Genomic DNA, 12,174 nt, shown 5'->3' on the forward strand with positions numbered 1-12,174 from the left:
TCAAGCCTTTGACTTTTGGCTCCTCTTGTTTTTAATATGGTTTTAACTATCAATGCTAGCAAGTCATAAATATGAGAATAATGCAATAAGGACTGCCACAAACACCTATGTTATTTAATTTTTGTTCCGTATTTAAAGTATCCACACATCTTCACACATTTCCTTCCTCCTCACTGTCAGACACTGAGGCTCTCAGTTATGCAGGTGAAAGGACTGACACTTTCTAAACTGTAATAGTTTCTCGTTCTCTCTTGTTAAAAGAATTCTGAGGACTAACTGGAGTCACCATTTGAGAAAAAGGTCCTTGGTGATTATACTGAGACGTGCTTCCATGTTTTGCTATGTATCTGCAGTTACAAAAAGACAGAGAAAAAGATATTTTAAAACATGTTCTTATATTGCTAAATATGCCCTCTTCTTCCCTCTCACTGCTTTCTTCATAGACAGTTATGCCCATTGGCCTCAGAAAATATTAATAATTTGCAATATTGAACATATTAATAATTTGCAATATTAACATCAGGTCTCTTAAGAACAATGGTGGCAAATCTTCCTAAGAGTTTTTAACTTACTTTCTGGATATATGTAATGTACTGAAAGACAGATTCCTACAGCAGCTGTAAGAAAGGTATGTTCTGCCTCTTGTCTCTTTTCAGCCTTTCTAGGACACACACCATTGCTTCACAACTAACCTGCACATTGTGGAGAACTGCCATGAGCATGCTGAATGCATTCAAGCACGTAAGGCCCTGTGGTGCCTGGAGGGCTAACTCTGGTGATGCTGGAGGTTTGGCTTTCAAGCCTAGAAAAAACACTTTGCTGGCACCATGACATGCTCGCTTTAGATGCCCAGTCCTCATGGGACAGAATACGGGGATGGGGATTAGAAAACACACTGAGAACTGTCTGGGAGGGAACAATTTATGCTAGACTTCCGATATTCTTCTAATCTTTTACAGGAAGAGGAACTATAAATAATCTTATAGCTACAAGCTAAGTTGGTGTAGCCCATCTGTTGCAAAACACCTAATCAAAAGCAGAGCTGACACCGAACTAACTACAGTGTCCTATGATCACTCACTCTCCAAACAAAAAATACTTTCTTCTGACGTAAAGATCCCTTTTGAAATATCCAAAGCAACTTGCTGAAAAGGTGCAATCCATCTCTCTAAAATCAAACTAAATACAGCGCTACCTGATATTAACTATGTCAAGGCAAACACATTTCCATACAACTTGTGGTGCAATGTATTTGTGTTTTCTGGGTAGCAATGGATGGTTCATTTAAGCACAATAAAAAACACAAAAAAAGCTAAACAATGCTGCCAGAATTTAATTGCACTAAAGGACTTTGAAACCTAATTTTCTAACTTCACCTTGGGATTACCTGGAAACAAAAATACAATAAAAATACATCAATAAAGTTTGACATACAAAAATACTATTCATATTAAAAGATGAAGAAACCATATTTCTTCTGTTGTATATTCTATACAATCCTATTGAGTTCACAATGCTTAAAATAGGTATAAAGGATTTTGCTGCACATACTGTGGAAACTCCATGACACAGAAATACAGTGCAGAAGTGGTTGCATGCTGCTTGGTTTATCTGATATTGTTGATACTTTTGACAAGAACATTTATTAGACCATGTTAGCAGTAGACAAGAGACTCCCTCTAATACCCATAATTGTCTTCAGGAGACTGACCATATATTGTCGACATGTCAAATAAAGCAGCTATAAAAACATCCACCACATGCAATCACTTGCTACTTTCTGATAAATTATTACAGTCATGGCTTGAGCGTGATGAAAGACAGAAAAAAAGGTGTCACCATTTTAAAAACAGTCAGAATGAGATCATGTCGTATATGAAAAGCATGTAGACGTGAATTGGGGTAGTCTGACCCCAAATTCCAGGAATAATTTATCTTCTCCTCACCTCTCCACTATAGTCTAACTTGATCTATGGCTACTCAAAATCAGCAAGACTTTTGCCATTTATTTTACATAGGGAAGGAATAAAATTTTAAACATCTCTCTTTTATGGGCATCACTATCTAATGCTGGAGGGAGATTCCGAGCATCCTAGTAGTTTTACATAGCAGTTTCATAGAGGGCTACTGTGGGTGTTGTTCATAGTGGATGAATTTTCTTAGTTTTTAGTGGATAGCAAGAAGATGAACTACACCCACAGTAATGTGTAAAAAGTAAAAGGAAGTATCAGACGTGTTTTCTTTTCTTAAATCACAGTGGCACCTGTCTTTTTGCTCTTGAAATCTAGTATCTGTCTGAAGTCTGTCAATGTTCTTTGCTAAGATGCATCTGCCTTTTTTTTGGTCTGTGACATTTAGAAGCAAGTTAGTCTTGCATCAGGCTGCTCCAAGTTCAGCTTTATTAGCCTACAGAGACTCAGGACTATGTTGCGCATCTTCATTCCCTGCAAACAGCAAACTGCAACTTCAGGTGACTGCCTATTTTCTAAGTATAACCACAGAGAAGAAGACCTGAGGTGAATAGATGGAGGGCAGCAGAAATGGAACTCAGTGCATTTTGCACAACAATGAAACATTTGACAAGGTGAGTTCTTTAAAAGCCAGGCAGCTCTCTAAAGCTCCTCAAGCCTTTTCTGGGTACTTTTCACTGGCAGTGCTGAAAAAGAAGTGTAATATATGTTGTGAACAGAATCCTAAGGCAAATTAAAAAGTTTAACGGAAGATAAATTTCTCAGGAAAACATGGAAACTTGGAATAGTGTCACCATGCCCTAGATCATTACAAATAACAAGAAATCACAATCCAAAGCACAAAACCATAAAGGAGAGGGGGTGAACAGTTATCAATCTATTCTGAAGCTACTGGGAGAAAGCCTAGGTTTCTCTTTTGCCAATGTCAGAAGCATTTTGTGCTAACAAAAGGAAAAGGTGTTTTCAGCCGTTCTGAAGTGTCTACCTCTTTTGAAACCAACAAGAGACACCTAAATACTTTAAAAAAATGTGGCCTATATTTTTAACAAGCTTTGCAAAGAAGAGCAAGAGAGAATAAAGATTATTAACTCACTTCAAGAGGTAGCCACAACAGTGATATCGGGCTATGATGATTTCATAGTCACAGGGTCCTGGGTTGCATCAGTGTGGGGCATGGCATGGTTTTGCCTCTCACTGCCTTCTGAGTAAACCCACCCATTTTTAACAACTATTTTTGTATAGCAAATACTCATTTAATAAGCCTGCAAACACCAATTTGGAAACATGACACCACACAGTTTTCTTCTGGGAATTCTTAACTTTGACATTCGTGGGCCTCTTTCAAAACACACACAGATTAATCAATCAAAAAAATAAAAAAGTCACTTAAGCCACAACTTAGCAACCAACCATAGCTAAAGAAAAAATTTCTCAGATTAGCATGACAGTAATGTGGTGGGATCCAACCCCAACTGTTCTGTATTTTTTAAGCCAATGGAATTTCATGCTTCACATTTAAATGTTTTTATCTAAATAAATGCAATTAGGAATTTCCCTGTAATCTTTCTGAACAAGCTGAGAAATATACCTCATACCTACCCATGCATTCGTGCAATTATTGATGGGGTTGTTGATGGAAGATTAGAATTTGCCGGGTGGGTTGCTGACCAATGAACCTTGCCAGTGTATCCAGGGATATTTGGAGTGCTAAAGGAAAAAATTAAAAGGGGAGGTAGGGGGTGGAGAAAGAGTAAATTAAATGACTGTAGGAAGTATTGACATTGAAATATGACTTACAGATCAGTTCTAAAATAGCTACTGTTTATCAATGATGGATGGGGTGAAAACTCTCCATAATATAATGAGTAGGCCTTTGAATGTATGAACTGGCATAGCTTCTTTAAGATCAGAAAAACAACTTTATGACGATCTAGCTGATGGTCTGATTGAAAATCTTTGGTTACACACTGCAAAAGTGAGTTCTTTGTGACTTTTCCTTTTTTTTTTTTTTCACAAGTTGTTTAAGTTGAATATCTGTATGATATTCATGATTACAAGCAACATTTAATCTCAAATTAAAAACAGGATCACAGGGTTTGCAAAGAGCACAAAAAGCAAAAATATTCTTTAAAAATGGGATACATATTTAGCTCATATTTAGGTTCCAGCTTCAAACAGAATTTAGATAGCAGGCTTTAGGCCAACAGGTGTGATTTCTCATGGCCTAAAACACAAATGATTTCCCAAATGATTCTAAATTTTTTTTAATTTCCCCTAGAATTTATTAAGAATATATTTACATGTATATGTAATATTATTAACACTGCTTAGACACATCAACTTAAATTCTATCTTGAGTACGCCAGTAGACTGAGACAGCAAATGCCACAACTAAAGCCTTTTGTTAATTCTGATGCTAAGTTTTAACGTGACATTAAAAAAGAAAGTTCCTTAAAGAGATGGAGGAAAGAATTCTACTTATATGAGGTAGCAGTACAGAAAATTTTGAGAGCAATTGCTGCAAGATGAAGCAGAGATGGACAAAATTAAAGGAAAAAAAAAAGGTCTTAGTATGAGTTCAGAGAAGGTACTAATATGGATTCAGAGATAATCCATGAAGATTCAAAATAAAACAATCTAAACACTCATTATGACAGCTTTTTTGCAGCACAAAATTATTCAGAGAGTATCACCAGTACTTTTCTACACTGACAGCTCAAAATAGGACACTGCTGAATTACACATATATCCAGACTGCCCGTACACATGGAGGTTAAGAGCTCATGACAAGCTGTTTCAGCCACTGAAGCAACTAAATACTTGGGATTGTACACCTTGCCTGCATTAGTCCTTTGTGGGTCTTCAGACTGCATAAATGATAACAGTGCCTCCTTTAAAATAATCTCTGATGTATTTTTTGGTTCCCCTCTACTCTGGGTAAAAATAAACAGTTCCTTTAATTAAAAAGTGCATAGAGCTATTAGCTTCTGTACAGCTGACCAGCTACTTCTCTGCAACTAAGTTCAGCAGAGGATGCAAAACTGGATATATGTGCAAGATGTGGTTTTATCAGAAAATTATTTTATTTGTGTACTACTAGGAAATTTGGCTTTGAAATTCCTCACCAGAATAGCAGAGATAATGACAAAATGCTGTATCTACCCACCACAGGTATAACATAGGACTGTGGGTGAACTATACTTGTCATAGGAGCACTGCTGGTATACGCTCAAGTCTTTGTACCCATAGTTAGCAGAAAGACAATCTAGTTCTTTGTCTTCTTTTGGAGTAGCCTTGCACTAACCCATACATTCACTGTTGTACACTGCTGTACTCCCTGGGCCATCCTCCAGTTTGTGACCGCCCAGGCAAGACGGCTTTGCAGAATCCGTACAGCAGTTTTGTAGCACTTCAGAAGCTGTTACCTATAGCAAATTGCCAAGTAATTGGCTGAGCAAGAAACAAATATGGTCTGTCTTGACAGCAGCCATGCAAGGGTAACAAGCAGGCCTGAAAATCTAGTACAGCAGTAGAACATATTTTCAGAACTGGTCAAAACAGCTTGCAGACAAATTTGCTTTTTCATGTCAAAGTAGACAACTGTTAGGTTGCGTGCAGATTAGGTAACTCTGTAGAAAATTTCATCTGCATGTGCAGGAATCCCACTGAGGGATACAATGGACATCGGGTGTGTGTGAGTATAAGCACATGCATTCACCCAAAGCTGAAAATATGATATCACTTTGAAGGAATCAGTCGGACTGTGAACAGAGTTTTATTACCCTGGTGATGTGCTACATACTAAGATACATCTCTCATATGTTATTACATTGAAATGAAATTCCATTGATTTCCTTGAAATTGTATGAGCATCACAGAGAAGAGAAGGAGATCACAAGAAGCCTCATATTAATTTTCAACATTTATAAGCCTATTTGGAGTTAACTCACATAATAACTATAAAACTGTGGAGATATTAGAATACATTATACACTGTGAGGCATCTGATTGATAAAATCTTCTGACCTTTAAAACTTGCAAAACTAGAACAAAAGGGAAAAGCATCATAAATGGCCAAATGTGACCCAAAAATCAAGCCTGAGAGATGACCCAAGATGAAAACTTGTTCTGGACTGTCTGTTAGAAAGGACTGACAGAAGTTGGTATATTCATAACATATGGGAAAGATGTAGCTCTGAAACAGAAGAGAGATGGGCAAAGAGAAGCTTAAAGTACCAGGATAGTAAGAAAGCTACAGCAAAGCAGCTGCTCTCCTGGGAACCTGCAAAGAAGATGCAAAAATGTGCTGCGGTTATGTGTGTGATAAAGCAGAAGAAATTGAGGTTAAAAAAATACCCATTTGGTTTTTTGTTTTTGGATCATGCTCTCTAGCTCGTGTGTTTTCTCTGATGAGCTACTAAACCAGATTGCTGCTGCTAAAGAAAACAGCTAAGTGCCAGGCTACCACTGGGCAACATACAAAACTCCTCTGTGGTTATGCTGTCGTCATCAGGCTTTCTTTCTGTAACCATGACATCTCTCTTGTTCATATGTTTCCTTGTTATCATGCTAGCAGCTCTTAGTCCCAACAGTAAGAAATAGACAGTGTTGGCAGTTGAATCTGCGCAAGCTCTAACATTTTTCAAGTGGAATGTAGTGATTTTGAGTTCCTCTGCTTTGGTATGCCTCTGTTTCCTATGTCCATCTCAGGATGTCTTTTAAGATTTTTATTTCCTGGTAGTGTTCAGGAAAAACAGCATGGGCTTAATTTAGTTGGTCACCCATACTGGAATTTAGAGCTATCTGAGATGCCTTAAGGTATCTGAGATAAGACCCTATAGCACAGGACCCACAGCAGACCCATACTGTTCTGAAGCAGCATCTGGAAGTGATGCTCTAGGGTGTCTCCAGGGCATTGGATGCCCAGGTTTGCCATGTAAATTCCATGTCAGCTGTTTTTATGGAAGCAAAATCAAGATTCCCCCAAATAGTTTGCAATTCTTGAAAACCTTGGATCTAGCACTTCCGCTTGAACAACAGAGGTATCCAAGTTTCTTTGTTCAAAAATACTGCCTAGTGAAAGCCATTTGGTAGATTCTTACCGTGCACTCACGAGCAAAGAGTTTCTAATGTCTTACTCTTTCTTAGAAACACTGTTGGGTTGTATAAATAGAATTAAATCACCAGATTAAGCCATTAACTAGCTCTTCTGTTTACTGCCATGACAAAACAGGCCTCTCAGGTCTCACAGCACATAAAACTCACAACTGTCTTCCACCTCAAATTCCCTTCCACAAAGACTGACATATCACATTTTATTGGCCCTTCTTTTACTCCATGATCCTATCTGCCAAGCAGAATAACCTGGGGTAAAAATGCTTCAGATGTGATCCTATGTCCAGAAACTCAAAGCATACAGCCTCTCGTGTTAGGAAAGAATACACCAGAGAGAATTTGAGAAGTCAAAACAAGGTGCTCCATGCAGAGTGAGGAAGGGGACTGACAGGATTTTTGAACAGAGCATTCTGGGTTGAATTTTATACCCCTCTCCCTCAGCCATCAAAGCAAGACAGGGAATGGGTGTTTACAAATGGATTTGAGGTTTCTAAAATGATAAAACCATCAAAACGGTAATTCCCTAGAAACATTTTGAATCACATTGAACGGGAACATTTTGTTTCTACAATTTCAAAGGAGTTTATTCTGCTTTCAACTTTTTCAACTCCCTTTTTTAGTAGGGGGTAACATTTTTCAGAAACAAGAAAGCATTTCAAGCCAGCAATAAAATCTCATTTGGAAAATCTCTAAGTAGGATATTTTGGCATCCTCCACCCTCAACCCCCTGAATGACTCAAACTGGAAAATCACTAAAAACATATACATGGTGGACAAGCTGTCAGTTTCTGAAGAAAATATACATTGTGTGAAAGCTCTGAGGCAGCCCATGAAAATGACTATGCAAGGCAGCAGGGGGCCTGTTCCCTGCAAATTGTGGCCTGTGAGGTTTCTGTGGTAACTTGAAATGATAAGGGATGCATGCACACTGTCAGTTGGAAGGTGACTACACTGAGGAAATATGACTGAAGTCTACAGATATACTGATATGATAGTAACATTTTGCCCAATGTGCTTGAGAAACCAAGAAAAAGGGTAGTTTCAGAGAACAGCTTTGTGTAAAAAGTACAGGACTTGAAACACTTAGGACTTTGTCTTCCTAGAAACTGTACGTATTAAGTTCCCATTTCAGTCAACTGCTTCCAGAAATGGATTTTCGTCAGATACTGTCCTCTCTCTGACACAGACAACCTCTGTAGCCTTGGATAAGCCACTTCAGCCTCCTCAGTCTTCATCTTTCAAAAGCTAGTGCTATAATCTACTTTACCAGTGTTATGGAAATGAATTAGTTGATGCTTCAAAAGTTCTGCTAAGTAACACTTTGTTAGAAGGCATATGTATTGTGTAAGCACTGCCCTCTACTGAGTATTACGAGAGATACTGAACTATGAGTAGCAAGTTTTAAAATGCTAATGACTGACATATTTTTTACTTAATTCTGGAGGCAGAGGCTTTTAATGTGGAATAAGAAAACATAATCTCTGTCCTAACTCCTTTTGGCAAATTTCAAGAGGTAGGTTGCAATAAGTATCACAGTGCTATAATGCAAGAGACACAAAAGAGAAAAGCATGAGGCAGATGCAACACCTGATTGATATGAACTGTTCCTGTGTATGCTGGACTGCACTAAGCATGCTACACTGTTACTACACTAAGTATTGCTAACTCACTGAGGGTGCAAGTGAGTTCTAACAATGCCAAGGGGGAGAGTTATTTGTGTCTGTCAGACTGAGCATTCACCAGAGCCCTGCCCATGAATGCTACAGAGGAAATCCCCATCACCAGCGTAGGAGGCTTTTTTTCCATTGACCCTTAAAACACCTGCAGAACTAAAATACCACATACAGCTTAACCTTGTTTCAGCAGCTGATTGGGGAAGGGGTTAACAAAGGAAAAAGATGGTGACTAGGGGTGGAGGAGAATGATACAAAATTACACACTTACAAAGATGTTTAAGAAAAAGAGAACAGCAGATGATTATGTTGGGAATCTATATGATGCAGTAAAATCAGTTTCTGCATGGTTTTCAAAGTTATTAGGTTTAAATTGCACTTCTGAATAAGAGATTTTTTCAAAGTAGTTGTTAATAACAAGATAGAGTGAATTGGCTCATTACTTATTTTAACTTATTAATAATGTGGAGCCTCTCAAAAGTGCCCAGAGAGTTTAGCAGTCTGAGCCTTCCTGGAAGTCACTGTAGCTGTGCTGCGAAGTTTCCTCGTCTGTATAACTTGCCCAGGGGACGTGAGAATATAGTGTTTTCTCAGAATTCGGACCACTCTTCTCTTCCTTGATACACATTTGGGTTGAAGCAGCAATTACAAACAGGGGATCACATTTTTAAAAGTGCTCAGCACATAAAACTTTCATTGTGGTGTTTGTGGCCAGATTTTCATAGGAGCTTAGCAATCAACGTGCACCCAGAATGTGAGCTCTTTCAGAATTCTGGTTTTGATGTGTGGTTGCTGAGCTATTTTTGAAAACCCGGCTGGCTGCACAAAACATACTCTTTAGCTCTTAGTTGCCTCCCTACCTAGTATATGGTTAGCTATGTGACATATAAAATCAAATGCAGTATTAATCTTCCACAAATAAGTAAATATTATTTTAAAAAATCAAATCAGTAAGAAACAGAAAAAATAACCAAGGAAAACAGACATAATCACCAAGGTCTCAGTTCTGCAAAATATATGAACAGATACTCAATTCTATCCCTGTTCAGGAAATCTTGTTAAGCAGATACCTTTAACTCACTGACTCCAATAGAATTTAAACTTAATGTGTTTGAAAGAAAAGAAAGCAAATACAAGAAGAGAGTTTAAAGTAGGCAGACAAGTAGAGAAAGTAGGAAAAAAACCCCAAACATGAGAAAAATAAATTGTGCACAAAAAACCAGTAAATGTAAATGGTTGTATTTTTATACAACAAAAGCTGCCTGAGCCACTGGACAATAAACAAAATTACACAAGCAATATACAATGAAAATACAAAAAAGCATCAAAGTATTCAATTTGGAACCTTGCTAGTTAGTGGCATAAAAAGATGAGATTCAAGCCTACAATTCCTGTGCCCTGACAATGTAGTCCACTCAATGGAGCACTGAGCTGTAAAACAAGATCATGATAAATTTTATAAAAGATTTTTGGAGATTTTTTGGTGAAAAAGGACTGCACTAGAAATAGATTTTCAGAGTGCTCTGAAACCACTTCTGAATTTTTTGACTGTCTCTTTTTTTTAAAAAAAGATTTGTATGTTGCCCTTGGCAAAGACATGATAGAAGTTTCCAGCTTTTAGGCATACTTTGCAACATAACCAAGGACGAAAAAGAGGAACAAGTTAATCCTAAAGCAAATTAAGAAGTGCATACACAAACCAAGGATATTAAGAATGACGCTACATTCCAGGGCTGGAACAGACCTCAAGAGTTGATGTAATTGATCCCTTTCCCCCAAGACAGGCTTTAATCAAAGCCTGGAAGAGAATGAGAGGAACTGAATTACCATCCAGGATCTTTGATCAAATGCGAAGATGAAGAGTCTGTCCTGAGAAAAGCACTTCTATAGCTCCCTTAGGGGAGCACCCACTGATCATCCCAGATTGCCACCAGATCACAAACATAGTTTTGATTAATAAGTTCAGATTCATAAATTTAGCACTTCTACACAATTCACAACACTTATGACATGGCTTTTTACATGTGGTGAAGGCTCCCACAGCTATTCCATGTCTGAACCACAGGGAAAAACTGGATAAAAAATTACTTAGATTCCTAGTCTTCACTTGTGTTTCAGCCTAACTTTTAAGAACTATGGCCATCATTTTGTGCTAATTATTATTTTTTTAAAAACAAGTTTCAGCAAAGCATCATTTCAATAGCTTAAAGTTCAGAGTGTGGTAAAAAAAAAAAAAAAGCACAGGCTAGAGCTCAAGACACGTGAAGCTTCATTCCTAACTGTGCTACAGATTCCCAATGGGATTTGGCAAACCACTTAATCACACTGCACCTGGATTCCCATCTGTAAAATTTACAAATTGCATGTAAAGGACTTCTGAGTATTATCTAGAGTGCTGGGTATAAACACAGCAGCTTTTCACAACACTGATCTTCTACTAGGGGCTTATAAGCTCAACTGCAGCAAAAGTTATTACTTTTATCTTTTTTTCTAATTCCTTAAGAAAAAAGAAGAAAAACAGAAGACGGTTTCCTGTTCTGCCAAAAGGAAGAGAGGGCGGGCGCAAGGGCAACATGCAAAACAAGCCTAGGCTCACCACTTTTCCTGTTTGTCTCTGCAAAATTACATGACAGATGACTCTTAGCTAGTTTCAGCTTTACTAATAATTTGAATGGCAACCACTTTCTTGCATGGTCTGGGGAAGAATAGTGTCTCACTCTGGAGTAATGCCTGAGTGCCGACGCTTTTGCCCAAGTGCTAGAGGCAGGAAGTGCAACTGCTAGTCCATGAAAGAGTGAAAGTGACTATCTACAAAGACATTTTTATACTTTACAGACTTAACAAAGCACATTCTAAATCCAAAACATATATGTAACTTCTCAAGGATTTTGGTGGAGCCTTAATACCTTTACACATCTTTCCAGAACTACTAGCAAACAGACAAAGTGAAAAAAAAAGTTATAGGGATCACTTTTATATCTTCTGAATTTCTTCTTTCTTCTGCTTAAAATGATAGCAATCTTGATGTCTGACAAACATAGACAAGAGAATAAATATACTTTATGACAAACAGTAGAATTTTTCAGGGGGAATTGAGTTTTTCACAGCTTTGAGATGTCAGAATCTTTTAGGTCTCAGAGATCTTGGTCTCCTGGTTGCCAGAAATCAATGAAACCCATAGCCTCACTAGCTAAAAAACAGGAAAATTACATGGAGAATACTAAAGAAGGTAACACAGAACCTGTTGCTCTAACTTATATATCCACCCTGATACCATATGCTGCAAATAGCTCCAGACAAGATTTCTGTCTGGTTGCAGCACAGTGTACACATCAGTTTCTATTTGTCAAAGCTCTACAGCAACAGCAGTATAACACAGCAGAACCAATGGTTAGTAGCTCTGCTAACTTCCCTAC

The 12,174-nt window shown here is 37.9% G+C and overlaps 1 protein-coding gene across 1 annotated transcript in view; it reads right to left on the reverse strand.

Moving 5' to 3' along the window:
* Positions 1-223: 223 nt before the first annotated feature.
* LOC104468138 (chromosome unknown open reading frame, human C7orf72) overlaps positions 224-12,174 on the reverse strand; it is a 26,810-nt gene continuing 14,859 nt past the window's right edge. Inside the window, exons 8-9 of the mRNA XM_010082168.1 lie at positions 3,570-3,677; positions 224-347 (exon numbers count right to left, since the gene is read on the reverse strand). Coding sequence (XP_010080470.1) covers positions 224-347; positions 3,570-3,677 — 232 coding nt within the window. The remainder of the gene's footprint in view (positions 348-3,569; positions 3,678-12,174) is intronic.

The sequence above is a fragment of the Pterocles gutturalis genome, unplaced genomic scaffold (assembly GCF_000699245.1).
Source record: "Pterocles gutturalis isolate BGI_N339 unplaced genomic scaffold, ASM69924v1 scaffold14114, whole genome shotgun sequence".
Lineage (NCBI taxonomy): Eukaryota > Metazoa > Chordata > Aves > Pterocliformes > Pteroclidae > Pterocles > Pterocles gutturalis.